The sequence below is a fragment of the Podarcis muralis genome, chromosome 10 (genome assembly GCF_964188315.1).
Source record: "Podarcis muralis chromosome 10, rPodMur119.hap1.1, whole genome shotgun sequence".
NCBI classification, from domain to species: domain Eukaryota; kingdom Metazoa; phylum Chordata; class Lepidosauria; order Squamata; family Lacertidae; genus Podarcis; species Podarcis muralis.
The window spans coordinates 40206213-40233119 of record NC_135664.1 but is presented as its reverse complement, the minus strand read 5'-3'; the positions used below and the strand labels follow the sequence as shown (position 1 = coordinate 40233119).

At 40.2% G+C, this 26907-nt stretch overlaps 1 protein-coding gene across 1 annotated transcript; it reads left to right on the top strand.

Moving 5' to 3' along the window:
• The first annotated feature begins 331 nt into the window (after positions 1–331).
• On the top strand, positions 332–22667 carry EPYC (epiphycan). Its single transcript, XM_028747012.2, has 7 exons — positions 332–522; positions 3211–3389; positions 14222–14375; positions 16922–17080; positions 17338–17540; positions 18359–18454; positions 20870–22667. Exons 2-7 carry the CDS (start codon positions 3222–3224, stop codon positions 21038–21040), a joined length of 951 nt encoding a protein of 316 aa, XP_028602845.2. The 5' UTR covers positions 332–522; positions 3211–3221; the 3' UTR covers positions 21041–22667.
• The last annotated feature ends 4240 nt before the right edge of the window (positions 22668–26907 follow it).

Sequence of the window (26907 nt, the reverse complement as noted above, 5' to 3'; positions counted from 1 at the left end):
AATGTCTAGTGAAAATATTATCGTATTTCTCAAGTTTCTTGTTAAGAGGATGGATGTAAATATTTCCTGAAACACACTTTGCACACTAAATGTTCATTTGGCATAATAAAATAATAAATAATTGTATTAATAATAACACAAACTTATATAACAAAAGGTACGCAATGTGTTTAGTTGTTTCTTTTTTACTATTAGGCTTAAAAAACACAGGCTCCAGTGTTCAGAACTTTCTGTTTATTCTTGGAAATGCTGAATGATGTATTAGCTGGTGCAGTAATGGGTTTTAAAATCCTCTTTCTGCAAAAACAAATTGCACCCAGTTACATCATTAGCTTTTGCACTTAGATTTCTTTCAGAAATTGTGATATGAAGGTGTTTAAGCACCAAGAATTTTCTCAGGATGAGAGCTTCCTGTACCACCCTCCCACAAACCAGGCACCCCACTGCCATTGGTTAGGGTCAAATACCACAGGCTCTGCATTCAGAGTAATTCTGTGCCATTTGAGAAAGCAAGAGCCAAAGGTAGGTTTTCTGTTTCTTTCGTTATTGATTAGCAAACTGGATTTTTTTATATATAAAAAAGCAGAAACTATTTTTAAGCAATGCATTTTAATATTTTGAGAAGAATTAGAATTATAAAAATGTACCTTATGTTATTTTTATATGGCTATTTCTTAGTACCTTCCTGTGAGAGAGTAATACATTATTGGCATCAAAATATTTGACAGCTCTTGTAGATGCCAGTGTAATTACAGTATGTTCCAATATTTTGCTTATACTCTAAAAGGCGTACAGAGACACACAGATTTCACAAGCACTTTTTAGTGGACCAAGCAGATTTACAGGTGTGTGTGTGTGTGTGTGTGTGTGTGTGTGTGTGTGTGTATACAGCACATATACAGAGACATATATATAGTATATGAGAGAGATTGGTGTGGTTTTATTTCTTTAGATGTAGTCTTCAACAGCCAAATATGCTCCAAAATACTAGATTATAATTTTTTATTTGTAAATGTAATCTAAATTATATAATAAAACAATAAAATAGTAATATGATATAATATCCTCTTTTGCCAGGTCCAAACTCTTATTCTTCCAGTAAAACAAAACAGTATGTTCAGTGGGTACTGTGATGGTTTTGGATCTGGAAGACATGGGTCCAGTCATGTGTTCAAGACACAGTCTCTCAGTTTCAGCATTACATTTGCACATTTAGATAGTCAGGGACTTACTTCAGAGCTCCTTGTGAGAATGTCAACAACAAAAAGTCAACTACCAGTACTTTGCAAATTAGACGTTCTAGACAACACGAGCAGTAGTAAAAACAGTACAAGCTACAATATGAACAAATCAACACACTGTTTGGAAATATAAATAAACAGAAAAAATAACCAAGTTAGACTGTCCTTATACTATTTATTACAAAAATTTCCAAATAAGTTCATTGACGTATAAGAGGTTCCTAAGTTATCAGCATAATAGCATATCTGTAGAGCAACTCTTTAGACAAACCTTTAACACTGTAAATAAATCAGTTCTGAAAAATGCAATACAGTTAACCCTTGGTTATAGGCAAAGAGAGTCTGCCGGCTGTAGGTTATGTCTTCTAGGTAGCTAAAAAAACTGGAAAGTATATAAGAGAAAAATGAGTGCCTTGTGCTGTTCACCATTCCCATTGGAATTTCATGCCTCCATGTGTAAACCTGCTTCACAAAGGCCTTCTTTCAAGAGGCTTAATATCAGTTTGTTTCAGTCTAGGGAACCTCAAAAGACAAATTGTCTCATGAATTTCTAATATCATACACTGTGTGCTGTTCTTTAAGCACAGCTTCTAAATGTGTAAAAAGTCATGTGCTGCTTTCTCAGTTTAAATACAGTGTGCGCATGTGTGTGTGTATTCACACTTTCCCCATATAAATCCCTCAATGTATGTGAATGATACAATGAAGATTGGAAATTGGATGGGGGAGGGGTATTTAAAATTTGATGTGCATTGCTTTAAAATGATAAGAGAAGACTGTTAATGTTCAGACCACATGGCTCCTATCCAACTAAAGCTATTTGTGCTTGGCACAAGTTAGTTGCAACTAACAAAGCACATTGATTCCAGTTTGGCTTAAGGGTGACTAACTAGTTGGGCGGTGGCCAGTATTTTAAACAAATTTCAAACCAGTGTTCCAGATCTACTTTAGATTTCAATAAAACAATTGTGAACAATATAGTTATAGCCTAGCCCAATCCAGCACGCTTAAGCATGCAGAGGCTCTGTGAGTTCAAAACCCAGTTTCATGGGCTGCATTCACATTGCCACCAGAACTTGCATTCAGCCCATTGGAACAACATGTGCATGAACCTGGAGTCACTCATTGCAGAACCAGGAAGGATATTCTAGATGAGTTACTGTGCAGTATAGAGTTTAGGCAGCGTACTTCTAGCCCAGAATCTCGTGGCCTGAGCCCATGCTTATGAGCAGATTAGTCCCATTTGAGCCATATGGGGGTCTGGCTTTATCCCATAACCAAACTGTATCTATTTAGATATATGTGCTGGACTCCTAGCTGTCAGGGGAGCACCTGATGCTATAGGGTAGCAGTCCCTTACAGGAGACCACAACACTAAAATACAATCCAAAGTATTGAAAGAAGCTGAGCGGGAAGTGGGGAGAGCAGGCCTAGAGTATCCTCTGATTTCTGGATCCAGGTGATCACTCTTCCTAATGTATTCAACCTGCTCTGTACAACCACCCCACTAAGAGTCTCAACCAACATAGCGATGGAGCACAGCTATGCACCTGTGATGTCCACTGACCGCAAAGGAGGCAATATGAATCCCATCAGGACTTCTTAACCATGGAGCCATAGTTTATCACTTTTAGAGTAGTGTATAATTGGGAATGTTGCCCTTATACATCCAGCTGTACAAGTATGTATATTGTTTACTTGACAAACAATTCCAATTATATATGCTGAAGTAGAATGTCTAAATAGAATAAGTATCATTTGAAAATGTTTCTCTCTGAAGTGTTGCGCTCTCCTGATTTCCATCATGGCTCATGTGACCGATTACTGTGTATACACACATCGAATTATTTGTAAAACTCCTTAGCTCATCACATTTCTAGTTAATAGTATTCAATAACCTATGGATAATATTTCATATGATATTTGCATTTATATTTTTAATAATCACGTATATGCTCTCTTCCTCTAGGAGACTGAAGAATGAAGGCCATTGCAAATATTTTCATGCATTTTTTTTTCTTTGATGCTGTTTTGGCTGGTCCTACAAGGAGTCCTGTAACTTATGACTCTGAAACATATGATGTTGGTTTGGAAGATCTGGATAGCCTATATGACTATGATGAAAATCTGTCTGTTGATCAGGCACAGGTAATTCTAAATTGTGGGGTTTATTTTTCTCTTATGTATTACATTGTACAATTGTTAATACAGTGGTACCTCGGGTTAAGTACTTAATTCGTTCCGCAGGTCCGTTCTTAACCTGAAACTGTTCTTAACCTGAAGCACCACTTTAGCTAATGGGGCCTCCTGCTGCTGCCACGCCGCCAGAGCCCAATTTCTGTTCTCATCCTGAAGCAAAGTTCTTAACCTGAAGCACTATTTCTGGGTTAGCGGAGTCTGTAACTTGAAGCGTATGTAACCTGAAGCGTATGTAACCCGAGGTACCACTGTAGTGATAACAAACACATTTTTATATTAGGTGGGTTGGGGAGAAGAAATGGGTTACATTGAGAGGTACTTGTATTTTCTGTTTAATGGACTCAGTTTACAATTCAGATCACAGTCAGCAATTTGTGTGTTTCTGCAGGAAGTAGGTACATATCGGAGGATCTCATTAGGGAATCACTGAGTGATTGCATGCTAAAACAGAGTAAAGCAAACATCCATTATCTCACCTGTTTGCACTATGGTCTGTTGGCATCACCTAATCTGTTGATATACCATCATGTCTTTTGATAACACACTAGAACAGCCGGTGCTTGAGCCCATCTCATGTTCTTGTGGATCACTTGGGGTATAGCCAGGAGCTGATATTACATTAATATTGGGAATCTGAGGTGAGATACCCATGTAGCGGAAGTTGTCCCCAGTTCTAGTCACCATGCAGAGGTGCCTTAAGGTCCAAAACAGTTTACTGCTGCAGAAGATAAAGCTTCAGTAATACAGTTCCAGATGTTCTTATATACATACAGCTTGTAGGCTTTGCAGCTACAGATAGATATATACAAGTTCAAAGTATTTCTGTTGCTCCAGTTTCAAGGCATAACACAGACTCCAGCTCACAGACAGACTCAAATACTGACTCTGACACAGATCCCGACAACGCTGAACTGACATGCCTTAATCACTTATATAGACAGCACGGGGCCATTGCCATAGCAACTGGCTTGGTTGAGCTTGTACCTATTGGCTTATGATTCTGTCTGAAATGTCAATAGTGACCAGGCCTGGGAGGAAAAAATAGACAATTTTTTAGAGGTAGTTGAAAATGTTTTGATATTCATGTGAGAATTTTGTTTTACATTTGCTTTCAGAATAGTCTCTGTGTGTGAAGTTAAGCAACTGGAATCTGATTGATAGAAGAATGCTAAAGAGAAACAATTTCTGACAGTTCAGGGCAATAAACATTATATTATGTTGGGCATCTTAGGGATGAAAGTCTGGCTATATTACACAAGGAAATATAGGAAAGTAAAACCAGTGTTTTCTTCACATTGTGAGGAAAGTGTATTTCTTTTTGTGATTTATAGCCAAGATAGAAGTCTAGGATTTTTGCCATGGTGTCAGTGGGAGATCTTCTTCCCACACTGGAATTCTTTTTACAAATTCATACAAATGGTATAAAACTTTAAAAAATGCATGCCTGGAATTTTATGTAAATGCTCTGAGTTATGTATCTTCTCGGATAGGCTGTGTTGTTGCCATCCTCCAGGTGCTAAGGAAAGTGTACAGCTTGGGCAGATTTTGAACTGTAGGATGATGAATTTGGCTCCTGACATCTCCCTTTGTACATTGCTGTCTCTTGCATCACTGTGATCCTTCCAGGTAGGAAGGTGGAAGATCTAAACAGAAGTCTGGGTTTACTTTAATTGCCCTATTGCCATAGTTAAGAAGAATACTAGAGTGGAAAATTCTGGAAGTTTACCAATCTGCAGATGAGGTGGTATATTGGCTTTCGTTTCTTCTTTAGCTTCCAAGTTCTAGGAACTTGGCTCCTTTTAAAATATTTCATCCTAAGGGGGCTTATTGTTCAGGAGAGAATTGAGGAAAAGAAAGATGCCATTCAAGTAGATAATTTATGTGTCTGCTGCCAAGCAGAGACAACAGGAAAAAGGAAATGTTAAAAGAAAATAAACATAAGAACAAGGAAGGGATGGTTAGGTCCAGCAGGAGAAAGAGACTAGAAAGGGAGTGCAATTTGAGGAGTAGTCTGTACTTTTTTTCATTTTTGAGCTGAGCCTCAAAATGTTTCTCAAGCTTCTGAAATATAGTATTTATATTTTTCTTTGGGGTTAGCATATCAGTCTCTTTTGAGAAACGTGTCCATGTTTGCCTGTAGCTGTTGAAAGATTCCCATGTCTATAAAAATCTTAAAGTGGAAACATTTTTATTAGCTCTGATTCAAACCTTGAATCATGAGGACTACCATAATTGCACTCCAGAGCTGAACAAGTAAGCTGAGCTACCTGCCTGAAAATGAAGATGTATGGGAATTCCCTTTCACATGCTTGAACCAATCCTAGAATAGCAGAAGAGGGAATTGTAGTTCTAGGCAGGAGTGTACTGTAAGTCTGAAAACAAGACAAGTCATATAAGACATAACAGAGCAGTGTAAGACATCCTCCTTCACACAGGTGAGGAAAGGGGTTTTCTATTTGCAGTCCACATTTAATAAGATGCAAATTGCACTTACTGACACATGTATTATTGTGACACATGTACTCTACTCAACTCATGTGTCTGTACTCTTATGATAGTATTTATTTATCACATTTCTATACTGCCCGTATAACTAAGTTGTTTGCAGCATCTTATGTATAAGATGTATGATGCATTTTTATTATACAATCCAAAGTTTAAAACAATAAAACCAGCAGTAGAGAAACTATCTAAAAGCCAGCATAAACAGAGCAGCATAAATGCAAACCACCATAAAACCAGCCAGGGCGAAGAACTTGGTGCAGTTATTTAAAAGTGCCAAACAAATATGTCTATTATAAAGGTGTGATAAAATAAAATTTAAAAGCCTTCACCTTTTCCTTTTTACTAATCCTTGCGCACTTCTTGGCAAAGTCATCCCACAGGGCAACAAAGACATTTTCCATTCCAAAACCAGGCCTGAAACCCAACTCAAATAGAGAAAACCCAACTAAAATAGAAAATCAGCATTATCCATGAGAATCTAGAACTAGATCACCCAGTCAAATACCTTACTTAGGTAGGGGATATTTGTGACCATCTTGGACTTGTTAATAGGTCTAGGCTAGTTTGTTTTTCAAGACAATCTAATTATCACCTCTTTTAAAGTGGCTGGGACTGTTTCTTCTTGCAATGAGGAATTCATAGCCTACTGGATCCAGATAGACATTTGATATAATACGGCAAGATATGCAAGGGTCCAGCACATGTGATTGGATGAAGTCAGTCTTCCCTACTAAAGTTTAAGTGCCAGTAAAATAGGACGTTTAACATAGACTCAGGTAGCATTTTCCATTACTTTCATAGAAGCAATCCTTAGCATAATGTGATAAAATTAAAAAGCAAGGATATCAAGAGAAGCATCCAAGAGAAAATTGCTAAGCAGCAAAAGTAAGGGAATAACTACCCCTCCTTTAGAATCCTTGAAATTAAATTTGAACTAGGGCAATGGACCGGCGGGGGGGGGGGGGATGTTAAAGTCTCTTAGATGGTACATGTTTAAATTATTTAAAAAGAATGAAAATTCCTGTGTAATCATTCTGATTAAAAGGCATACTTAAACATGATGATTTTCTCTTCCTTGAAAATTTTCAAGACTAAATAATAGCAGAAGGGGGTAAAGCTAAAAAGCTGACATAATGAGAGAAAAATGTTTTCAGCTGCGATGGTATAAGAGATTGATTGTAGCAGGGGGGAAATGAAAGAGAATCCTATCAGCCTTGACAAAAATACTACATGGTGATCCTACATGCATGTATACAGGCTGGGAAGCAAGTGACTATAGCTTTCCAGGTCATGTTACACTATGTGGACAATCACGTCAAAAAGGATGCTTAGAATTGTGGGTTGGTTTTTAAATAATGCATTAGAAAATGCCAAATCGGTAATGTCATGTATTTGTACACATCTGGCAACTGTGCAAAAGTTCACTTACTTTCCATGGCTGAATGACTGCTGAAAGTTTTTGTCTGAGGAAGGAGATTAGGATGCAGCTCATTTTCAGGAAGATAGGTGTGCAGAAATCAGTGGATCCTCATGGGAGGATTATGCTGCTGCTGCTGCTACTTCTGTCTTCTTCAAAAATAGGCTCTTACGCCTCCTCCCTCTGTTGGGGTTGAGAGGAGATAAGAGCAGGGTAAGAGGAGAAGGATCAAAGACCTTAAAATCTTTCGGGGGGGGGGGTTAGGTCAGGTCTTACTCAGATGTAGCAAAGGAGCTTTGTTTACAGCACTTCTGGCAGCAGTTTTCTGAGCTCAAAGATTATAGGTGATTGCCTCACCTGTTTTACAAACAGAGTTTGAGGTGAAAGAGAAGATAATGTCATTGTGAGCCACTTGGGTTGGGACTAAGTGAAGATCTTTTGATCAGCTGATTTTGATACAAAATCATTGGAATCATAGAATCATAGAGTTGGAATAGACCACAAGGGCCATCGAGTCCAACCCCCTGCCAAGCAGGAGACACCATCAGAGCACTCCTGACATATGGTTGTCAAGCCTCTGCTTAAAGACCTCCAAAGAAGGAGACTCCGCCACACTCCTTGGCAGCAAATTCCACTGTCGAACAGCTCTTACTGTCAGGAAGTTCTTCCTAATGTTTAGGTGGAATCTTCTTTCTTGTAGTTTGGATCCATTGCTCCGTGTCCGCTTCTCTGGAGCAGCAGAAAACAACCTTTCTCCCTCCTCCATATGACATCCTTTTATATATTTGAACATGGCTATCATATCACCCCTTAACCTCCTCTTCTCCAAGCTAAACATGCCCAGCTCCCTTAGCCGTTCTTCATAAGGCATCGTTTCCAGGCCTTTAACCATTTTGGTTGCCCTCCTCTGGGAACTAGTTTACTTTGCTTTGGGGGGGGGGGGGAGAGAGATGCAGATCCAAATAACTACTTGGGCTTGTGTTGCTAAAGGTTAAGGTTAAATAATGATTGCCGAAGGGAGAAAAATCATTCATATCCATCAGCTATGGAGGCCAATATGCAGTTAAGTTCACATATACTGTATAGTGTAGGTCATGTCTACAAGGCTGTGTGTTTTCCCTGAATAATTTTCATTTTCCACAGGTATTACATTAACACAGAATTTTCTGAGGGTTTCAGGACTTTAGGTGGCTTGGGGATTTTGCCAGGGTAAGCCAATGGGCACTTAATAGAAACCACTCAGGAAACCATTTTAAAATTTCATTCCTGTTTACCACAGAAAACACAGTAGCAGACTGCTTTGGAAGAAACTGTAGAATATATGCTTAGTTTAGGAAAACTGAATGGAAAGTGCATAAGATGGACATTAAAAGGTTTTTAGAATGTATTTAATACTTTATTTCCCCCCGTTATACCATTCACAGTATGCAATTTGACTTTGAAGAAACATGTACTACTGCATATCTGAGAATCCCCATACTCATGCTTATGTAGCCAAAACCACACTACTTGTGGACAAAAGAGAGGTATTGCTAGACTCAGCGTAAACTGAAGGTATGAGAAATTTTTAGAGGAAAATATCCTAAAGGGGCAGAGATTCCCCAAAAGAGTTCCATAATAGCCCAATTACATTGAATTGGGTTCAGTGAGACAAAACATGACAACTGGATGGAAAGGAGGACTAGAATGGAGTGACTGAGAAAGGAGGACGAATAAACATGTTTGTGGTAGGAGGAGCCAGCTCCTTGTACAGATACGTAGGTCACTTCCTAGGTTAGGCTGAGAAGCTATATTTAAATACCAACAGAGACGGAAGAGAGACACGGCCATATACATGAATGGGGAAATAAGAGAATTCATTGGAGCTGAAATGGTGTACATGTGTATCCCCCGGCAATTATTTGGAGAAAATGCTTTCTTAGAACAGCAGAGGAAATAAACAAAGAGGGGGGAAAGTAATACATCACATGGACTATTCCTCTGCCCCATCACAATCTCACATTTCTGATTTTTCAAGTGTTGCCAAAAACAAACATTTGGAAGATAAAAAAACTATTTTCTGCATTATTGAACCTAGCAACATCTTTGTCTTGTTAAGCTCTTGTTTGAGCTGTCAAATATGTAAAAGACAGACTAGTGCATGGCTTAGGATAAAACTAATGAGAAACAGATTTTCCTTGTAACTTCCAGGTCACATGTTCTCATTGTGTGAAATGGCATAGTAGCATATTGATCAGTGTTTTAAATCACCTGTCATTGGATTGATGCCCAAAAGACAAAGCCAGAACTATCACTTTATTGACAGTCTTGTGAAGCTTAAGATTTAGCAGTCAGGAAACACATCTTTGATTCTCGTTTTTTGGAATGCCTTTTGCAGTGTTTAACTTTGGAAGAGTCATGTCAGAAATGTGAGCATCCCAGTTCATTCTAGATGGATTAAATACAAGTTCTTGCCCAAGGCACAGCCACATAGAGAGTGAATATATGAAGGATTCATGAGGAGTGTGAAACTCCATCCATGAGTCATTATCCCTTATGTTCCATTTTCTGGTTTCTTCAGCTGAATCTGTCTGTTGAGAGACTGTATTACCTCCTGCCTTTCAGATCAGGACTTTACTTGTTTGCTTTCAGATTTTGGTGTGAATTTGCACCATTACACCAATGCACCACAACATGGCTGTACACCTAGCAAATTTTGATTTCTTTAGTTATGAAAAGAAATATATGCATGTGGTATTGTGAGAGGGAAAGCATGTGGAACAAAGAGCCATTGTGGAAAGAAGTGAGAGGAACAGGCAGAAAGAAGGTGAGAAATGAAAGAGTGTTGGTGTGCGCACACATATTTAAGTTGGCATCCCTTATATCAGCATTACTTTCTAATGTTAACATTTTTGCAGAATACTAGTGGAATCCTTGTCATTCATCTCTTCTTCCAGACCAAGCCAAGTCCCCTGAGTTGTTGCTGCCATAAAGTGAAATTTCAGAAAGAGAAAAGATCATAAGAGCTGCAAAAGCTTTTATCTAAATGTAGATCTTTAACACAAATAGCCATAGTGATAAAATTAGTAACCACAAATTGAAGCTTCAGTTCTGTGTACACCTACCTGGGAAGCTGCAAACAGTGAGAGAGACAGAGAGACAGAGAGACAGAGAGAGAGAAATAAATCAATAAATCAATAAATAATATTGCTTGTAACCTGTCAGTCTGACCGGGTTGCCCCAGTCACCATGGGCAGCTTCCAACATAATAAAAGCACAGCATTAACATCCATACTGTTACACTGTAAGAGATATAGCTTCCTAAATGTAAAAACACTTCTATAAGAGAGAGCCAGTGTGGTGTAGTGGTTAAGAGCGATAGACTCGTAATCTGGGGAACCGGGTTTACGTCTCCGCTCCTCCACATGCAGCTGCTGGGTGACCTTGGGCTAGTCACACTTCTCTGAAGTCTCTCAGCCTCACTCACCTCACAGAGTGTTTGTTGTGGGGGAGGAAGGGAAAGGAGAATGTTAGCCACTTTGAGACTCCTTAAAGGTAAAGGTACCCCTGCCCGTACGGGCCAGTCGTGTCCGACTCTAGGGTTGTGCGCCCATCTCACTTAAGAGGCCGGGGGCCAGCGCTGTCCGGAGACACTTCCGGGTCACGTGGCCAGCGTGACGAAGCTGCTCTGGCGAGCCAGCACCAGCGCAGCACATGGAAACGCCGTTTACCTTCCCGCTATAAAGCGGTACCTATTTATCTACTTGCACTTAGGGGTGCTTTCGAACTGCTAGGTGGGCAGGAGCTGGGACCGAAAGACGGGAGCTCACCCCACCATGGGGATTCGAACCGCCAACCATGCGATTGACAAGTCCTAGGCACTGAGGTTTTACCCACAGCGCCACCCGCGTCCCTTTCTTGAGACTCCTTAGGGTAGTGATAAAGCGGGATATCAAATCCAAACTCCAAACTCTTCTAAGCTCATCAGTCTCTATTGTATTTTCTAAACATGCTGCAATTACTATTAAAAAATAATTTTAGAAAATATGATATTCTCTGATATGGCCTTGATCAAAAGTAAATTGCTCATCATGTCTGCTGCTTCAAGTGGATAAGCTGCCATATTTTTACATGGCATATGTTAGCACTTTTGCATAATGCTCCTGCTGGGTCAAGACGTCTGGAATGTGTTCCTCCCTCTAGACTTCCTCCATGAAGAAAACATCTGCCTTGATTTCCTGTGTTCTTTTGGTCTTCTTTTGATTTGTCCCAAAGTCCATTCTTGTCTAAGCTGTCTCCTTTTCAAAATGACAGATGGGAACAATGTGTTTTAGAGACACGCATATGATAACAGTCATTATCCTTGTCACCCTGCCTAGAGGGACAAGAACTTATATCTCATCTCATCAAGATACTGATATCCCGAAAACACTTTCTTAGCTTCATAGTCACAAAAGAAGGCATTGATGGTGGCAGCTCCTGCTCTCTGCAAAGAAGAGGAATTCCAGGTTATCTATTGAAGGGGGAGGTGGGGTGACTTTTGCCTCTTTGCTCCCTGTTTCAGGATTACAAAACTAATCAAAACCCGGTGAGAGAGGTGCATGTGAGGAGTAAAGTGAAGTAAGGTGGCATGCTTCACTGGTGCCTAGCCTGCATTAGAAGAGGTTGGACCAGAAAACATTCAAGGTTCCTTGAAGCTGTACCATTTTATGTGGATGGTATTGGGTACTTGCAATGTGGAATTGTAGCTTCTGTTGCATGGTGTGTTCTCTCTTTTATCTCAACATCGCTTCCCTAATCACTGCAACTTGAGTGACCTTAGGTTTAATTTTTAATCACAGTGAATTATTTTCTATCAGTCAAAACATGAGATACACAAACACACAGACACCCCTCCTCACCTCTCAGGCTCTGTCAGCTTAGTTTTGATTCTTAGAAAGGAAAGGAGAGGAGGAAAGTTTATGTGTTAACTTCTTGAAAAAAATTTGTTGTTGTTTAGTCGTGTCCGATTCTTCGTGACCCCATGGACCAGGGTACGCCAGGCACTCCTGTCTTCCGCTGCCTCCTGCAGTTTGGTCAAACTCATGCTGGTAGCTTTGAGAACACTATCCAACCATCTCGTCCTCTGTCGTCCCCTTCTCCTTGTGCCCTCCATCTTTCCCTACATCAGGGTCTTTTCAGGGAGTCTTCTTTTCTCATGAGGTGGCCTAAGTATTGGAGTCTCAGCTTCAGGATCTGTCCTTCCAGTGAGCACTCAGGGCTGATTTCCTTAAGAATGGAGAGATTTGATCTTCTTGCCGTCCATGGGACTCTCAAGAGTCTCCTCCAGCACCCTAATTAAAAAAAAAAAATAGACCTCAGGAAAAACATGGAAGCTTAGTAGGTCCCTGATCTTTCTTGTTAATAATGTGATCTGGTCAGGAACATGGAATCATGACTGGAATAACCCCAATTCACCTTATTCAGCATGCACACAGAACTTACGCAGACCCCTAAAATATTTTTTATCACTTCATCCAAAGATCACATGGCAGTTCACAACATAAAAATATAACATTAGAACACAGAATACATAGCAAAACAATAAAAAACAAACTAATAAGCACCCTCCCACAAACATATTCAAAGGGCCATGTAATGTTGATCAGCCAAAGGCCTGTTAACAGAGAAATGTTTTCTCCCAACACCTGAAGATATGTAATAAAGGTGCCAGGCAAGTTTCCCTGGAGAGAGCATTCCACTAATGTGGAGCCACCACAGAAAAGATCTGTTTTTGTGGTGCTATCTTCAGGCCCTCATGGAGGAAGCACACCAAGAAGGGCCTCAGGTGATGATTACAGGGTCAGGGTTGGTTCATATGGGGAGAGGTGGTCCAGGTTCTTAACCAAGTTCTTTGTATTTGCAGCTTTGCAAACACTGAAATTCTGAACAATGGTTGTCCCCATAAACACACATGGAAAATGTGCATTCAGACAGTTGGGGGGGATTTTTCTAAAAAAAACCCAGCAAATGATTTATTAACTCAGTCCTTCACTCAATTTATTTCAGTATATTGAGAATACAGAAAGTTTTACAATTCCATTAAAAAAAACCAGCCCACCAACAACAACCATTAGGATTTTATTTTATTTTTGCAATATGTTACTAATTTATAGAATCTGTTGCCAGCTTTCTCCAGAGAAAACAATCTAGCATGTATGAGAAAGAAAGCTTTACTGAAAAGAAAAATTAAAGTGAATTTTAAAGAAGAGTGGGTTAATGTACGATTTTATAAATTTGTAGAGTTATGGAACAGAAAATAAGCTGATATTGTTGTGTTCCAGGGAGTATGTGCCATCTACTGGTAAAATAGGATTCTGAAACTACTATTTCCAATCTGTGTTGGATACTTACTACGTAAACCAAAGAGCTATTCTAAGTCTCCCAAACATGTAGGTATGCTTTTGTCAGAAACCACACATTTAATCTTGTAGGGTGACCTCTGCCCAATATCTTAAGGTGTCAAGTTTCATGAAAACTGCAGGTTATCTGCCAATTTGGGTTGCAAAGATACATTGGTTTTTAAGTATGTGAACCTAGAGTGGTTGGTTACAGCAGCAAGATGGTGAATGATATATCCTGCTGTAAAAAGTACTAATTTGTATGTGATATGGATATTTCACATTTCCTCTGAGCTAGCAGAAAAAGTCTTCCCATCATACATTCTGCCTGCATTTAGTGAATAATGCTTTTTTACTGACACATTTTTTCTCCAACCTCACCAGAGACTCCCAGGCCTTTAATATAAGTCCAGGTAACTTGAATATACAGCAAATTATAATAAAAATCGACATTGCATACCGATACCACATAACTGCTTTAATATGTATGTGTCTCCTAGGTAGAGATTGGAACAGTAGTACCATCTGTAACTCGAGAGATTTATTTACCTTCTCCACTGCCAGAAGAACCCGAAGAAGAAGCATCCACACCTAAGCTTATTGATGGCTCTTCACCTCATGGACCAGGAGTTCTTGGTCCCCATACACATGAAGGTTTGTAAGAGAGAGTTGAGAGACATGATTTTGACTTTCTGCTTCGTCTAGATTTGGGCCTATAATTCCAACACAAGCTAAGGAGCCTTTTCATCAGGGAATATGTAATGCAGTTTTCTATACAGGTTTGCAGTATGCAAACATGCCTCCTTACCATCTAGACTTCTTAAATTATCTAGTGATCAGGGGGTGGGGGAGGCATCGTTGTGCTGTTATAACTACCACTAGTAGATGGAAAGAAGTATGGGAATGAATCTGCGTTCTTCCCACAGTAGTTATCAGGTTTATGAGTGTGTGGACATTCAAGAGTGACAGATAAATTGGGCAATCTAACCTGTTTTCTTCCAGTTTTGAAAAGCAAATTGCTGATTTTGTGTTATTTTGCCAGTTATGGTAGAAGCTGAGCTGAGTTGAGCCAAGCAGTGAGATGTCAGTTGCTAAAGAAAAGGAAATAACTTAAGCCTCCTCCCCAGAATACAACATTGATCCCTCCTATAAGTCAAACAAGCCTTAAAGCTTGGTTGTATGTTAATTAAAATAATGTCACTAAATTTTAGGTTAATTAGTATAATTATACAAGTACTTCCTTCCTGGGCAATGTGGTTGAGAGTGTGGTGGCTAAATACCTGCAAGGATGGGGTGAGCAGGATGGGGTGAGCTCCGTTGTTCAGTCCCAGCTCCTGCCAACCTAGCAGTTCGAAAGCACATCAAAGTGCAAGTAGATAAATAGGTACCGCTCCGGCGGGAAGGTAAACGGTGTTTCCGTGCGCTGCTCTGGTTCACCAGAAGCGGCTTGGTCATGCTGGCCACATGACCTGGAAGCTGTACGCGGCTCCCTTGGCTAATAAAGCAAGATGAGCGCCGCAACCCCAGAGTCGGCCGTGACTGGACCTAATGGTCAGGGGTCCCTTTACCTTTTAGACCTGTAAGAAACAGATTCTAGTCTGGTTTCAGGCCCAGAACAATTTGGCCCTTTCCATGTAACCTCCTTAGTCCCACTCACATGACCTTATTGGCCCCTGCCTACATAACCTCCTTGACCACAGGTTGCCTCACACCAGGTTCAGGGGCGACCAGTCACTGCTCAGGAACAGTAAGGGAAAAGAGACTAGCAGAAGCAAGGGCAGTGGAGTAAATGGGGCTTTAGGTCTCAAGCAACATGGGAGGTGGGAGGCCCTGAATTCCTTACTTCTGGAAAACACTCCAAATCCCACTAAAAAGAATCCAGTAACGTTAACCAGTAATGTTAAATATTGCTTTCCAGTCTATCCTAAACACCCACATTAACAGCATTAGACATATAAAATGGCATCATTTTGCACCATTATGTTCTATTTTCTATAAATATTTGTGATGTTTCTCAATCCCACCTCCTTTTTCAGAAGGCAATAGGGAAATGCAGAGCTCTTCCCAATTACATCCACATACCTGTTAATGAGGCCCTTTCATAAATTGGTTTAAATGCTTTAGATCATTTTCTTATGTTCATTCAGCAGTAGTTTGATGTTTTATTTAATAATCTACAGCTTTCAAGCAGTTTTTCCTCAAGGGTTGGTTGAAGCCTTTCCTGATGTCATTGTTCTGCATGAAAGATGCTAATTAAAAACAATTCTAAGGAAATTGAGGTCTCATTGGGGGGGAAAAACCAATTTCCTCAAATATCAAAAAAGCATGCTGGTTACCAAACTAAATGTATGCAGGTTTATTAAGTTTTAAAGGGAAGACACAGATCCTGGAGGTAGAATATAAAATGAAGATATCATCCTGACTATGACTTGAGGAATCTAGTATGGACAAAATGCTCCATTATTCATAAGAGCATTTCCTATAAAACATTACAGATGTAGTGAATCACTAGGATTATTCAAGCAGCAATTTTCATATCCAGACCAATCTAATATACAAGGGAATCCACTTGATTTGATTACACTGAGTCTTTCAAAGTTGTTGGTTTTGAACAGCCACGTTGCCTCCAGTAATAAATCCACTTGATAACTTCTTGTATGTTTGCTTCATTTAATTGTAAATTTACAAAAGCGTGGTTTGCAACTTTTAAAATAAATATTAAGGGCAAAAAATTGGAGCATTGATACTGTACACATGTTTGCACGTGCACCCAGTTTTGAATGGCGTAACAAAAAGTGCATGAAATATTCAATATAATGTTTCCCAATATCTGAAAAATATCACTATGCATTACTCCACAAATAGTGTAAATGTGGAACTATTATCAAAAGTGCATGACGGGTGATTATTCTGCTACACTAAGAGGAAAGTTATTCATGAGAACTCAGATACCTACACATGAGCCTAAGCCTAGAACCACTAGAATAAAAGGAGCCAAATGCTTTTCAAAATCTCAAACAGAACCATAAACTGGTTCAGCAAGATACTTAGACCGTGTGGCTCTGGAGGATGGTATGGCTCTGTGTGAATTTGCAGCAGGTTAGATTTGACAGAAGCCATTCCACGTGTCTCTGAACAAGGCGAATCTAAATTTTTACAAGTGTATAACTAAGTGAATGGTTTCTTCTTTCACGTTTTAGGCCTCCCAACTTGTCTTCTGTGTATGTGCCTAAGTACTTCTGTCTACTGTGATGATCGTGAACTCGAAGATCTTCCCCCCTTGCCGAAGGAAACCACACATTTCTACTCTCGCTATAACAGAATCAAAAGGGTCAACAGGGATGACTTTGCTAACCTAAGTATGGATGACTTTACTAGTGGTTACTACACTTTATTTTATTGCATGCAATGCAAAGTACTTTCTCATACTGAAAGATAAGTGCATAGTAGCATACATCTTCTGGACATAACATCATATTGTGAACTATGATTTGGAACTATTTGCATCCAAAGAATGGTGATTGTCTGTCCTCCCCACCCCCGCCCCTGGTGTTGGTCTTTAAAAGCAGGCAGAAATGCTGTAATTATTTCCCCCGCTTTGGTTTTCCCTGACTAGGCAACTTAAAAAGGATTGACTTGACTTCAAATTTTATATCTGAAATTGATGAAGATGCCTTCAGGAAACTACCACAACTTCAGGAACTGATACTTCGAGATAACAAGATAAGGCAGCTTCCAGAATTACCACCAACCTTGATATTCATTGATATTAGTAACAACAGGCTTGGTCGCAAAGGAATCAGACAAGAAGCATTTAAAGTGAGTTCTGTATTTAACTGCTGACTAATTTGAAAAAAATCCCTCAATTTGACTAATAAAAATAGCCATTATAAGAGCAGGAGGGAGTTCTCTCATATAAAGTGATGTGAGATAGTTATTCCAGTGCAAAACAACGTGATGGCGGAGGCTTAATTCCTAAGGTCAATGTAGAAAGGATCATGGATTAGGCACATATTATTTTCCTCTTATTTATTTTATTTTATTGTGCACTGCTTGATTGTGAAAAAGCTCCAAGCAGTTTACAAATATAAAACAATAACATTATCAGTAAAAACAACCAAAACATTTTTTTTAAATCAAAATTTGCCACTAGGATGTATTTTTAAGCAACCTGTGCCATGCACATATACATCAAAACTGATACAGAAGCCATATTTTTGTACTCAAATTTAATGCTCAAATGGAAAAAAAGACCTTGCATGAAGTCACTGTCAGAGTAAGGTGGCAGCTGTATGGCTGCATGGTATGATTCTGTCTTCCGTGCTCTGAGAACAACGGAGAAATTGTGCAGTGATAAAGAGAGAACTGCAGTGAGGTCAAGCTCAGTCTTATGGCCTGAAGTAGCCAGGGTTTGCAAACCTGAAAACAAGCAAATAAAACCACTAAGCCGAATGTTCCACACAACTGGAGCTTTGACATTCATTGAATCTCTAAAAAGAATCAATCTTGGTACATATGTTTAAAATGATTGGCTGAATTTAAGTGTCTGTACTCATGTGTGGCTCAGAACGAGAACAAAGAAATCACTTCTTTTAATAATAATAATAATAATAATAATAATTTTTTGTTTTCTTCAGGATATGTTTGACTTGCACCATCTTTACATCACTGATAACAACTTGGATCATATCCCACTTCCACTCCCTGAAAGCCTCCAGTCTCTTCATCTGCAGGTGGGCTAAAACAATCAATAAATTCTTTTGGATATAGTGTTTACTGGATAAGAAGTGTGCCAAATTTCATACAAATAGGTTCAGGGGCTTTCGTGCTAGGAAGAACTAAATATCATTTCCTCTTGTTAGAAGTTGGACCCATTGGTTACAAAGGTGCTCTCTCCCCCTCCGCATCCTCGTGCTTTTCTTAAATTTGGAGACATAAATTACATATGCATACACAAAAAGTATCAGGTGTTATAACCATAATTGAACAACAAACCAACAACACCAGAACTGGCTTATGAATATAAAGAACAATTTCACTGGAATAAATATATACCCTCATAAACCAACTAGACAATGGGCAAACTAAAGTGCAATGTGCATAACCAAACATGGAGATATTAATAAACATAGAATGTACCAGTGTCTCTCTCATTGCTGTACTGGTTATGTATGCAATAAATATGTCATAATACAGCTGGAACAAATAGTCGTTCACTGGAAGCACAACGCAATAAATGTAGGAGCGGTTGCCAGAAGGCGTTCTTCAAGTGGTTAGCTGGAAATGCAAAGCCAAATGATCAATTGAAGCCAAATAGATGAGACCTGTTCTCCGGATATTATCCAGGTTTCACAGCAAGCTTCATCAGTCCATGATGCTAATCACTCAACATGGTTTACTCAAGACAAAAGGTACTCACAGACACAGCTTACATATGGTCTTGCAAAGCTGCTTCCCCCTACCCCCCCAACCCATATCACGGGGATTGTGGACAATGGTAAAATCATGCCCTCTGATAACAAGCTAGACCTGTCAGTCACAACAGAGTTCCTCCTCTGTGGTCTCTCTAATCCTGATGTTCTCCCTCCTCCCATCCTCCCAACATAGTGGGTAAACTTAGACACATTGGGCAACATCCAGCGTTTCAGCTTTCCTGACGCAACAGACATCAGTGTGTGCAGTGTAGCCCCATCCTGCTACACTGTGTCTCCCCAGTGTGTCCCCATCCTGTTACCCTCCGACCTTCCCACAAAATCAGCTTGGAGGCAGGGAGGACACCCTCCAGATCAGATTCTGGTATATGCAAGAGGTGGAGAGAAAATGGAGGTCCTATTGCACCAGTGGAACCACATACATGGAGCATTGGGAAAAACTAATATCTGGTTGCAGCAGATATTTGTCTGCAGCATTATTTTGATGTCTAGATATCTAAGGTGCCACAAAATAATAATAAATAATAATTTTATTATTTATACCTTGCCCATCTGGCTGGGTTTTCCCAGTCACTCTGGGCAGCTTACAGCATATCTTAAATATATATATAAAAACATCAAGTGTTAGAAACCTCCTGATACAGGGCTGCCTTCAGTTTGTGTAATTCTTTATCTCCTTGACATCTGAAGGGAGGGCGTTCCACAGGGAGGGCACCACTACCAAGAAGGCCCTCTGCCTGGTTCCCTGTAACTTCGCTTCTTGTAGTGAGGGAACAGAACCAGCCGAAGACCCTCAGAGGAGGATCTCACTGTCTGGGCTGAGCGATGGGGCTGGAGATGCTCCTTCAGATATACTGGACCGAAGCCGTTTAGGGCTTTAAGGCATAGCTGTCAACATTTCCCTTTTTAAAAGGGAAATTCCCTTATTCCGAACAGGATTCTTCGCAAGAAAAGGGGAAAGTTGATAGCTATGCTTTAAGGGTCAGTACCAACACTTTGAATTGTGCTCTGAAGTGTACTGGGAGCCAGGGAAGATCCTTTAGGACCGGTGTTATATGGTCCCGGCCGCTGTTTTCCAGTCACCAGTCTAGCTGCCACATTCTGGATTAGTTGTATTTTCCAAGTCACCTTCAAGTCCCATGTAGAGCGCATTGCAATAGTCCAAGCAGCAGATAACCAGGGCATGCACCACTCTGGTGAGACAGTCTGTGGGCAGGTAGGGTCTCAGCCTGCATACCAGATGGGGCTGGTAGACAGCAGCCCTGGACACCAAATTGACTTGCGCCTCCACAGACAGTTGTGAGTCCAAAATGACTCCCAGGCTGCGCACCTGGTTTTTCAGGGAGTCCCCCACATTTGCCCGCCCCTTGTCCCCCCAAAACAATACTTCTGTCTTGTCATGAATGAACCTAAACCAGTCAGCTGCCACCCATCTGCCAGCTGCCTCCAGACACTCAGAGTTCCCTGCTCTTATTATTATTATTGATTCAATTTCTCATCTGACCATCACAAAGCCCTAGGGCTTTGACTTGTGCCTCTTTGATATCCCACTTCACCTCTAAAAAACCCAAAATTCCTCTGAGGCATCCTGCTTGGCCCCATGATCTATCCAAATCCAGTGCACGCTATTACTAATTATTAGGTTATTGTTGACAAACTGACATTTAAATTGGAATTTAAATACTGGCTTTAATAAATCTTTTGTTTTCTTTTTAGAACAACAATATACAAGAAATGCATGAAGATACTTTCTGCAAAATGAAGGATTATTCTTACATCCGCAAATCTCTCGAAGACATCAGGCTAGATGGCAATCCCATTAATCTGAGCAAAACCCCTCATGCGTACATGTGTCTACCCCGTCTGCCTGTTGGGAGCCTTTTTTAGGCTTAGGCCATAGCGAAAATGTCATGTAACATAATTTCTTTTGCAAGTATGCTTTCTAAAGCAAACTGCTTCAAAAGCTTGTGACAGTATGATATGGTTGTATTGGTGTAAAATAATAAGTAAACAGTTGCAGTCAGTAACGCACAGTGCTGAATACTAATTCATTCTCTATTAAAGTATACCCTGCTTCCATATTGTAACCAGTGCATTGTAATCAGTGCAGAATAGCTGACATGATAACTATGATGAAAGGAGAAGGGAATGAATAAGTATTAGAGAAACTGAATATTAATGATACATGGTTCATAATTTTATCCACATTAAAATTGTAATAGTAAAGCTATAAGAATTGTATATAAATAGAAAATGACCCATGCTACCTTGTTTTTAATCATATTCTATATGTAAAGCTTTTCCATAATTTTCCCCCCATAAAAATGTAACAAAAGTCCTGTCTGGATGAAACCAAAGCTCCATATAGGCCAGCGTCCTACTTGCTATAGAGGGCAGCTAGGTGCCAGATCAGGTTATTTTACTAAAACATTAATATTAAAAATAAATATACTCTCTTGTAAAATGTTGAACACTGCTTTGTACTAAAGAGGAAACATGGAAACTGTCCTTATACTGTATAAGTAAAAAAAATGTACACCAAGTATGTGTATTGTCTTCACAGTAATTTTGTGCTAGATAATAGTGAAGAAATAAAATTCCCCGCTTCTCTACTAAACTCACCAACCAACTCAAAGCAACAGTAGAAGACTTCTGTGAAATGGTATATTTCAATAGTTCCTGACACTATGGAAATAAGTGCAGAGCAATACCAAGCGTATTGTAGAAACTTTACAGAATGTTTCTGTTCATATATTTTAATACACCAAAGGGGAGAAAACATTCAAATATGAAGCACTACTTCCTAAGAAACTCTGTCCCCAACATTCAGTCAGTATGTACCTTCTACATATATGCTTTCCTCTCTAGCATCACACTACCTAATACTTACTTCAAGTGTCCATGACAGTTTAGAAGATACTGTCCTTATTGTCTTGGAAGATGTTTAGTAGGGCCAATTCTGGGGTGGTTTCTAATACTTGCTTAGTTATTTTACATATTTCTCGTATGGCTGTTGCGCAGAATAATTGGATTTTGGGGCACTCACACCACATGTGGAGGTATGTGCCTGTGGAGGTGCACCCTCTCCAGCATTTTGGTGAGGTTCCTGCCCATTTACACCACAAAGAACTCATAACCCACCTACTTTCAGCAGTCAGAAACATCATAACCAGACACTGGAGAGACCTGTCAGGAGTAAGCATGGTGCCAAATAGTATGGGAAACAGCCTTACTAGAAAAGTTAACCAATAAACTGAAACTGACATGGGGACAAATAGAAGAAGACACCTTCACCCCGGTATGGCTCCCCTTTATCACATACACAGCCCAACAAGACAATGACAAAAATCCACCAACATACAAATCAATATGGCTAACCTGATCCAAAACACCCACCCACCCCACTCACACATGAAAACGAAGACCACTACAGCCAACCACAATTGAACAACCACACCCTAGGCCAACCCCAACCTCTTTCACCACCAAAGGAACACAAGTGAATAGCAGAGAACCTGCACAAGCGACGCTGACACAAAACCCCACATATATTAAGTAAAATAGAAATATCGCCACCTGACCCCACCTCCACTCATTTTTTCCCCCTCCACCTCTTTCCCCCTTTTCTTCCTAATGTCTCAACAAATGAAACTGATCTGTAAAAAATGTTACTTGGAATTAAAAGAGAGAGATTGCACATACTTTTGTAAACCAAGAAAATCTTTGATAAAAATACATTTAAAAAAAGAAAAGAAGATACTGTCCTTAAAACAGAGCAGTGCCTACAGTGGTCAGTTCTGCTTAAATTAGAATTGTCCTGTCCTGGCTGTGACTGGTTCCAATAGGCTGAGATTACATGCAAGATAGAAGGAATGTAGCAATTAGTCAGGGTTAGAGCAGATAGATGGCTTGGACTTACTGAATCAACTGACCTTCCCAAAGCTTTGAGTGTGGCAGTTTGCTCCTCCTCGTGCTGCCACAAGCTCCCCTCCCTCCCTGCTTCCCAGAACCAGAATTGGGCTGAAATGGACGGAGCAGCGACAGGCTGCACATAGGCTTGGTCCCTGATTGCTTGGGGAAAGCTCTGGAGAGGAGAGACTTAGACGGCTGCAGGGAGGTTGGAACTTTTTCTTGGCAACTGCCAGGGATGAGCTGCTGTGCTCATTAGGCCTGACACTCAGCCAAGTCTGTGAAGGTTGTGTTTTTGCTAATAAAGTGTTAACTCCAACTTTGAATGGTGTGATTTATTGCAGACTCACTCTTTGACTGTCTGTATTTTAGGCGTTTTCTTTTTTTATTTGTGTTATATGCAATGGTCTTATGGCTGCAAGCAATAAATCTTCTATTGAATAAATAAATAACATTCATTTGAGAGCAATGCGCTTTGTGCTTAAAGGGGCATTCTTACACGTGTTCCAATGTGTACTCAAATGTTCACTCCAATGCCTAGCCAGCCAGTGCTTCCCATTCTGCTGCTCTACTTCCATTGCTACAGTACAGTGCAACAAAATTATATGCAGGAGCAAAGGCATTGGTCTGGTTGCCAAGACCATTGAGACTAGAGGGTGTCTATATAGTTACTTGCTCACAGGACCAGCATTTATTCTCTGTGGCCCTTTCATTACTCCCTTAAAAATGGTCAAAATAGGGGCTTCTTTTCAAGGGCAAATATTTGTTAATATTCAATCGAGATATCACAAGTGTTGCTATCTATTTGTTGTGAGACAGGGATGTCTAATCCATGGCCCACGATCTACAACTGGTTCCCAAGAGTTGTAAGACCTGCCTCCCACAATTTGCCATGTACATTTTTTAATGGCTTCTTTGGATCCCGTTTCAATGCCATGATGACAAATGCCTTTTTTGTGGCCCTCTAAGCCAGTCCTGGTACATTTTAAAACAATACTTTAATGTATATATTAATACATATTAACTGATTGATCCTATAGTCACCCAACTATAAAAAGCATGGGAACCCTCGGAGTTTTCTTTAGAAAAGAAAAAATCATCACACTCGTTTACATCTTGGCGACCTGCACTTTGGCATGCAGTCTGTGGAGGGGTTGACCATGAGTCAATGCAGCCTTCAGCCCAAAAGGTTTATTACCTCAGCTGTAAGAGTTGAGCTTCTTAATACAGGGTGCAGATTAAAGTCAAAGCCACACTTGCACGCATATGTGCAGTAGAAATGATAGGAGCCACATGCATCTATCTTTAGACCTCTCCTTTTCCTATCCATGTGGTTTCTGTCAACAACTGTTGATCTTTTTTTACTAGCAACTAAGACGGCAAATACTCGGAAATTTAGCCAACCTCTGGTTTATTTGTTTTTTTAAAAAAATCTTTGCAAATAATATCATGTTGATAATTTACTTGCATTGGTATCGCCATTTTAAAGAGTACTACTGCCATCATGTGTTGAGATATTATAAATAAAGCTTGTCAAATCCTCATATTTGTATTTTGTGTGTGTATTTAAAGTTGGGTGCTCTTTAACAACAGACTTGATAAGTTATCTAGCAATTCTGGCTGAAGTTTCTGTGTATCAGGATTACAGAACTCTCATGCTTTTTAGCTTCCCTAAAGTGTCTGGAGAATCAAGCTAGGCAAGGTGGAAATTAAGCCTGTGTCTGAATTTGGGACAGCTCCTGTACTGATAGAGAATGAAAGGAGATAATTCATTATCTTTTCAAATGGTCATTCTTCTCAGTCACGCTGATAAGAATCAATGAAGGAACATATTAGAAGCAGAGCCTTTGTTTTATTTAATGGCCAAGTTTCTGAAGCTGAACTTTCGGCATAGTTTGGAATGGTACTTTGGTTTCTTTCCAAGAGAATGCAGTGTTTTGCTTTTTTCTCATAAGAGTGAGTAGCAGCCTTTTATCTGAGAAAGCAAAAGGGTGCAGCATTCCAATGTTTATGGGGTGAAATTTGCCACCTGGCCTTGATGACATAGGGAAATTAATAACTAATAATAATATTTATATGCTTCCCATCTGACTAGGTTGCCTCAGCTACTCTTGGCGGCTCCCAAGAAAGTATTAAAAGCACAATAAAACACCAACCATTAAAAACTTCCTTGAACAGGACTGCCTGCAGATGTTAATGAAAAGCTGTCTGGATCAGACCAATGGCCCATCTAGTCCAGCATCTTGATCTCACGGTGGCTGACCTGATGCCTGTGGAAAACCTGCATGCAGAATTAGAGCATTGCTGCACTCTCCCATACTGTGGTTTCGAATAACTGGTATTCAGAAGCATTTCTGCCTCTGACTATGGAGGCAGAACATAACCATCATGGGAAGTATCCATTGATAACCCTCTCCACCATGAATGAAGGAGCAGGTTTAGCCCCATCAGCTGAGCCATAGATTAAACCCTAGATGTGGGTGACGCTGTGGGTTAAACCACAGAGCCTAGGGCTCGCTGATCAGAAGGTCAGCGGTTCGAATCCCCGTGACGGGGTGAGCTCCCGTTGCTCGGTCCCTGCTCCTGCCAACCTAGCAGTTCAAAAGCATGTCAAAGTGCAAGTAGATAAATAGGTACCGCTCCGGCGGGAAGGTAAACGGCGTTTCCGGGCACTGCTCTGGTTTGCCAGAAGCGGCTTAGCCCTGCTGGCCACATGATCCGGAAGCTGTACGCCGGCTCACTCGGCCAATAAAGCGAGATGAGCGCCGCAACCCCAGAGTCGGCCACGACTGGAACTAATGGTCAGGGGTCCCTTTACCTTTACCTTACTTTATTGCATACATATCAATAGACTATTGATAGGCTTGGTTACCTGCATAAACACAAAAACTTGGATCCTGAGCTCCATGGCAACATTCTGCTTATGATGGGGCTTTTCAACACACACACCCTGTCTCACTGCAGCCCCTCCTTTCCCCCTGGAAGCTAATCCTGAGGATTGGGAAACACGTTAGAAAGCCATGGGATGGTGTACAACGGGATGCGGAGCAATGTGGGAGTCAGGGGAAAATAACCTGGGATGAACAGAAGTGTTTCTGATCATATTGTGGCAATTTTGGATCTCATTAAGTTATTTTTCAAATCAAAGACCTTTATTGGCATCACAATCTAAAACATTTCAGGTCACTGGGATAATTAAAAGGACAAGGGTGAAGCTGTCGAGGGTCATAAGGTCACACTGTGATCGTGTGCACTTAGATATTCTGCTTCGCCCTGTCTGTTCCCTGAAAGGATGGTTCATTAGGAACCCTTTCGGGTAAAATTGTGGCAAAAAAGGAAGCTACTAAAGCAGGGATATATTTGTCCTGATCTGTCAGGAGAAACCTCATTTGACTTCTTCTCAGAGTTACAGGCCAGAGGTCCAACATTTTGCTCAGTATCAGTTGGCGAGGTCTACTGTGTAGAGAGCAATCTAAGAGAATGTGGTCCATTGAATCAGGTACTTCTTGGTTGCAGGCACACAAATGGGCTTGATATGGGGCATGTGAGAATCTACCTTTGGTCACTACAGAGGGGAAGGCAGTTAATCTCGCGAGCATAAAGGCTCTTCAATGGGAAGGGAGTAGTAGATCCTTTAGATATTTGGCACAGGTTCCGTAGGGTGTTGTAATACCTAAGGCCTCCATAGAATAGGATCTCGGAGTATGAGGTAACAAGCGCTGTCTTTCATGGTTCCAGAGTCGCTGTTTGATTATTTGGAATATGTAACTTTCGTCACATGCTTCAAGGCTCTCAAGAGCAATGCCCAAACTACGGATTTTATCTTGAATTGCTCTATACCATCC

Coding starts and splice junctions, on each gene's coding strand:
- EPYC (XM_028747012.2), top strand. CDS start 3,222: ATGAAGGCCATTGCAAATATTTTCATGCATTTTTTTTTCTTTGATGCT. Junction 3,390..14,221: donor TGTCTGTTGATCAGGCACAG/GTAATTCTAAAT, acceptor TGTGTCTCCTAG/GTAGAGATTGGAACAGTAGT. Junction 18,455..20,869: donor TCCAGTCTCTTCATCTGCAG/GTGGGCTAAAAC, acceptor TTTTCTTTTTAG/AACAACAATATACAAGAAAT.